This window comes from Macadamia integrifolia, chromosome 11 (genome assembly GCF_013358625.1).
Source record: "Macadamia integrifolia cultivar HAES 741 chromosome 11, SCU_Mint_v3, whole genome shotgun sequence".
NCBI lineage: Eukaryota > Viridiplantae > Streptophyta > Magnoliopsida > Proteales > Proteaceae > Macadamia > Macadamia integrifolia.
The window spans coordinates 33,375,121-33,381,693 of NC_056567.1; the positions used below are offsets into that span (position 1 = coordinate 33,375,121).

The window sequence follows — 6,573 nt, forward strand, 5'->3', positions numbered from 1 at the left end:
TTCAATACAATAAATTTTTTTTTTTGATAAAAATTCAATACAATATTACATCCTTAGTGAATGAAAAATGGAAAGAAAATGAGGTGATCATGTGCCACGTCATCCGATATTTGTACAAGTGGCAGGGCATTGTCAGTCGTAGGATCACTGGGTTGTGGAGGAGGTGGTAAGGGGTCAAACCGTCATGAATCACCTACCAACCATTACCAGCACTGGTCGGTTTCCCACCTTCTGGTCCGAGTCCCACCCACGACGAAGCTAGAGGCGGCGGAGAAAGATGAGGAGGTGGAACGTCTCCGGGCGGCGATACAGAGGTCGTAACGAGCCCTAGCCGTAGGATCTGACAGCGTAGAGTATGCCTTATGGATCTCTATGAAATCCCTAGAATCAGAGTCAGATGTCGCCGCATCTGGATGATAGAGCTTGGCGAGGCTACGGTAAGCGGTTTTGATCTCAACCTGGGAAGCGTTTTCCTTGACCCGCAGGACCTCGTAAAGGTTCCCCGCCGGTGGTGGTGTTGGTTTCATCTCCTCTACTCTTCTTCTTGATCTGGTATTGGTGGCGGAATCGGCGAAGGCTTCTATGGTAATCCAAGACGGGATGGGATTGCTGGCACCGGTGAATGACATCCTACCACTGGAAGAAGATCTGGTGGTTCCTGCGGATGACAAGCGGTTTCCAGATAGGAATGGAATTCCTGTACCAGTTACGATGGCGCAACTTGTGAACATTGAACTATATCTCGATTGGATCGATTCGATTTGAATTCAATTGAGCAGTGGCGCTTTGGGGCTTTTTTCCCCTTTCTCTTTTCTGAGGAGACGATCGAGGTTGCGAGAAGAACAGAGCAGAGCAGGCGAAGAGGGAATTGTAGATCGGATGGATGGATGGAGAGAATTAGGGTCTTTGATTTGATTTTATAGGGTAAGAAAACTAGGAATGTCCGTCTCCCTCCAGTTCTTGGGGAATCTATCCATTTTTTTAATTCCTCCGAATAGTAGGGATATTACACAGATAGAGAGACCAGTGGGCGCTGCACAGAGAGATAGAGATGGCCAGTGGGCGCCCGCGTACTCGTTAAGCACACTGTTTGGGGAAAACCGTGTCCGTGACTTTGCTAATTGAAACCGTACAGAAGAGCAAAGATAATAATGCATCCACACCTTTTCAGTTGCTGACGTGGCTTTGGATCTTATTACTGGGGGACGTCCAGTAAAAATATAATATGACTCTTACGAAGGACGGTCGAACCATTTTACACAAAAAAAAAAAGGGCGGGGCCCATATTCGTTGATAGTAAATATTGCAACTTGATAGTCAAGTGGTGGAAACACTTTTTAGATATTTTTGAGATAAAGTTATCTAGTTTTTATTTTCTTGAATTTTGTATATGCAGGAATTTCCTGTGCTACTTACACCCCTTTTTTAGAAGTAATATTGATCAATTAAAATCGAAACAATCAATCTAAAAATAATATCATATTGGTATTGATATTACCGATGACTAAATCTTTGGGTTTGACAACCACATTATTGTTTGGAGGATTGAATTTCTCTGTTGCACAACAGGGTGTCTAACGTGCATTTAACAATCAGAAATGTTCAGATATGAAAGTCCAAAGCGTTTTTGAACGTTAGATATACGCTAAACGTACTCTTGTGCTGCAAAGGATCCAAATCCTAATTTAAATGGATGAATGGTGGCACGTGGGAAGGCTTCTAGAAACTAACCAACATGCCATGAGAATAAATTAGTGTCAGAGTCCATGACCACGACCCCTGAAGAAGGTGCAAAAAGTGACATGAGCCATCCATCCTTCACAAGTGGGGTGATGATTTGAGCCATGAGCCAAGCTAACAACTACTCTATTGCAGTGAGGGAAATGTCTTATTTTCTATCCTCATCTTCATATGTGTAGATTTTTTATCCAATAAGTAATAAATAGGGTAAATTTACAGTGCTATCTTGTGGAGAATGCCACAATTATAAGAACACCTCATCTATTTCATCAAATTAGACTTAGACCTCTTACCGTTAATCACTGTTAAGTCAAAAATTAAAATGAACGTTATACCTTTTTTACTAAAACTCATTTTAACCCAATTCCTCTGAACCTCTACTTATTCTCACCTTCACCGAGAGAGAGAGAGAGATGCAATTTGCGGCACAGCGCCACCGTCGACGTTCTTCAATGATATCCAGCTAATTGCTTGCACCGGACATCGAGTGGTGGTTCCATGGCCCGCCGTCAAACCAACATATGATGCTATTGTTCACTAGGGCATACTTCCGTTTTCTTGCTTCTCACCTTTGCCGCTATTGGCTCTACCATCCTCATTGAAGGGATCGATCGGAATGGTTCTGTTGTGGGTTGATGCTTGGACGGTGACCCGTTCTCTGGACTCTGCTTCCCTTTTTTCTCTCCCAATTTAGTCTTAATGTTAATTAATTTTCCATTAAGTGGGTGAGAGATATAACCCCACTTTACTAAAACAAAACTGAAGGTCTAAAATTAAAATCAAAGTATCCTCATACCTGCAACGGGATTGACAAGAATAGGTTCCACAACCCAAATCTCTGAACCCTTTTCCCCCACCTAATTCCAAGGGCAAATAACTGAACCACCTTAACACCGGATCTGTAATCATAGAAACAGGAACCCATTAGAGAAGCCCAAAGGAAGTCCAAATCAACCTCATTGTGAAAAACACCAGATAAATATGCAGTTAGGTTGGGTTTCCCCCCAGTATCAATTTAATGATTACTAGGGTGTTTTTCATTAAAATTTGATCTGTATTGAGACCCTCCTTTATTTTTTTCTATTAACATGTCAAGAAATTCAAGGCAGGTCTTCATAAAGGTGGGAAGACTCAGCCTTTCTAGGTTCAGCAGCCTCTGTAAGATTTAGTCCCGGAAGCAAACTTGATTTGGGAAACTGATAATGAATTGTCACCTGGAATTGAAAATTTTGGATTTGATTTACCTGTGATTTGATACGGATAGCTGAGAAAGATCATTCCCTTCTTAGAGAGAGAATGACCATTGTTTTTAGTCTTTATGGAGTGACAGAAGTTTGTCTTGGCTATGCAAGTTTGCTTAAATGACATCATGATACATTATGCAGCTTTAGAGCAGAATCCTATGATAACTGAAACTCTATTGTATGTAAAAACCTACACTGATTTACATTCATTTAACCAATATATATATTGGACAATATTGCCCTTGTATTGGACAATTGTACATAGCACCTATTACCCTCCCACAATTTGAGCTGGGTTGGAATAGATGCTCAAATTGGATTGCAGCCAGTGGAATCGAGCAGCGGAAAGACCCTTGGTAAAAATATCAGCGATCTGCTTCTCTGTGGGAAGGAATGAGATTTGTAGTTCACCTCTTGCAACATTTTCACGAACAAAATGATAATCTATATCAACATGTTTTGTGCGTGAATGCATAACCGGTTAGCCACAAGATAAGTAGCGCCAATGTTGTCACAATGCACAATAACTGGTTGTTGGAGAAAAATGCCTAGTTGACAAAGCAAATTCTTGATCCAACAGTGTCCGCGACTGCATATGCAATGGCACGATATTCAGATTTCGTACTGGACCACGTATGCAATGGCACGATATTCAGATTTCGTACTAGACCACGCTACCATAGGTTGTTTCTTAGCAGACTAAGAAATAAGGTTTGGCCCAAGAAAAATACAATAGCCAGTTGTAGATCGTCTAGTGTCTGGACAGCCAGCCCAATCCATATTGTAAAGTGCCTAACTACATATGTTGTAGTTAAATTGGGGATTCTTTACCATATTAAACATATGAATAACCCTATAGTGTTTAGAATACAAGAATCATCAACCAATCATAAAAGATTAATCATAGGTGTAGTCCCTAAACCAAGAACAATAAAGTATCACATCTTAAAATACATAACCATATAGATTTACCATATCTATAATAATCAATGGGACAACCATGACATGAACCATAAATGGGAATAAAGAAGTACCTGTGTCCCATGAACATAGATCATGAACCTCTGTCCCATGTGGTTAAACATTACTCCCATGAAGATGACAATGACGAACTACGCAAGTGGAGTCCTTCTACTGAGATCTTCTGCAGCCTCTTACTCTAGGGTTTCCTTTCTTTCTGTGCACTTGCTCTTGTGAGAAAGCCGTGCTCCCAAAACCAATAAGGCATTAAGTAAAAGTAATGGCTGCAGGGACCGTCAGTATTCTATTTATAATAGAATCCCTAAAACCCTATTCCACTCTCACAATGGAAAGAGCTAGGAGTTTCCTAATCAGAGTGGGTCTATAATTGCTTGGGCCCAATGGATCAATCGGTATCAGTTAAGCCCACATAAAAAATCCTAACAATCTCCCACTTGGGCTACACTGATACTGATGTCTTTCCATTGACTCCTGGCCAAATAATCCCAAGACTGAACACCACTCAAACAAACTTTGATCCAATCAATAATCTCTACTGTTGAACAATAGTAGAAAATACACCTCAATATACGGCATATAACTATCTAATGTTACAGACAATAGAAAATTATCAATCCAAATCGCCTGGAAACGTATATATAAGGAGTTGATATCATACCTGTGATCACATGAACTATAGATCTCCTTATAGGTCCTTTCTTGATCTAAAGATCAGCCTACCTTGAAAACCTCACAGGTAGAAAACTTTGATATTAATCAACACTTGGCAAACTGCCATTTTCTTGAATTAATATCTTACTTTGGCATACCGCCTATGGCTAACTGCCACTCCCATGGATTTAGGCTAAATACCACCATATTGTAAAGTGCCTTTAATGTAAGATTAGGTATTGTAAAGGTCAAGTATTGTAATGAACCCACTATACTTCTGTACTCCATAGGGTCGGACAAAAGTGTCGACATATCTTTAGATAAATGAGTCTTTTGTGCAATTGGAGTAGACACAGCTTTAGCATTGGTCATATTAATCCGTTGCAATAGGTCAGTAGCATATTTTTGTTGAGATAAAAACAACTCATTTGATGTAGAAGTAGCATGAATCCCAAGAAAATAATGAAGATTGCCAAGGTCGGTCTTGGAAAATTTAGAATTTAGAGCATTGATAATGGACTGATGCAAATGTGAAGTAGGCAGCCTGACTGCAAGAGAAGCCATATTCTGCAATATACTTGGTGAACAGTTGAAACCACGCACGTGGGGCTTGTTTGAGCCCATACAAAGCACGTTGAAGCTTGCATACGTGTGTAGGGTGATCGGGGTGGACAAAACCTTGTGGTTGGGTCATATAGACTTCTTCTGTGAGTAATCCATGCAAAAATGCATTTTTGACGTCTAGTTAACGAATAGGCCAGGATTTGGATATTGCCAAGGATAAAACTGTACGAATGGTGACAGGCTTGACAACCGGATTGAAGGTTTCATCATAGTCAAGTCCCAATTGTTGATTATATCCCTTGGCCACCAACCGTGCTTTGTAACGCTCTATAGAACCATCAGCTTTGTGTTTGATCTTGAACACCCATTTGGATCCTATCACATTTTTATTTAGTGGAAGAGGCAGCAATTCCCATGTGTTATTGGTGAGCAAGGCATTGTATTCCGAAGCCATGGCTTCCTTCCATTGTGGAAACTTATTTTCAGTAGTGAAGGATGTTGGTTCAAAAGTTGGGGCTGAATGAATAGACATAAGTGACGGGAGAACACAGGGTTTACGGGTGCCATCCTGGTTCCGTGTAACCATATGGTGTATGGGCAATGGAACCATCCGTGATCGGTTAGAGGGGAGTGGGGTCGTGATATGTGTTTGAGTAGAGGCGGCTGTAGGTGATAGAGATAAGGTATGAGGCGTTGAGGTTGAAGGAGCAAAAGTAGGAGCATTTAAGGGAGGAGAATTTGAATTATGAGTTTGTGTATTGACAAGTGGAGGTTTGTTAGGATTTGTTAAAGAGGAGTGAGAAACGTTAGGAGTAACTATAAAGGTGAGAGAATGTTGAGAGAAAGTGGAGTTGATGGGATTGGGTGAGAAGAACGTGGAGGATGGAGTTATAACTGTGCATGGATTTAGGAAATTTGAAGACGAGGGAATCTGAAACGGTTGTGGGTTCCTAGTTGGAATTTCAGAATAAGGGAGTTTATCCTCAAAAAATTTGCCAAACTTGACGTGGCAAGAGATCAAAACTTTGTTGGTTGAGAGATCATGACATCAGTAAGCCCGATAATTTTGGGCATAACCGAGGAATAAGCAATGAGTAGAGCGTGGAGCCAACTTGTGTTTTGCATTAACCGTTTGATTGGGATAGCAAGAACATCCAAACACTCGTAAGACGCTATAATTAGGGGCAGTACTGTGAAAGAGCAATTGGTGTGGAATTTGAAATTTAATGATGGAAGACGGGAGCATGTTTAACACATGTACAGCAGTAGTAAGAGTTTCAACCCAAAAGGTGGGAGGCAAATGAGCATGGAAGAGAAGGGACCGAACCATATTTGAGATGGAACGATGTCGGCGCTCGGCAACGCCATTTTGTTGTGGTGTGGGGGGGGGGGG

The 6,573-nt window shown here is 40.9% G+C and overlaps 1 protein-coding gene across 1 annotated transcript; it reads right to left on the reverse strand.

Moving 5' to 3' along the window:
• Window positions 1–1,062, reverse strand: LOC122093325 (chaperone protein dnaJ 11, chloroplastic). The gene has a single exon (XM_042663630.1). The coding sequence runs from the start codon at window positions 729–731 to the stop codon at window positions 204–206; it is 528 nt and encodes a 175-aa protein (XP_042519564.1). The 5' UTR covers window positions 732–1,062; the 3' UTR covers window positions 1–203.
• Window positions 1,063–6,573: the final 5,511 nt, after the last annotated feature.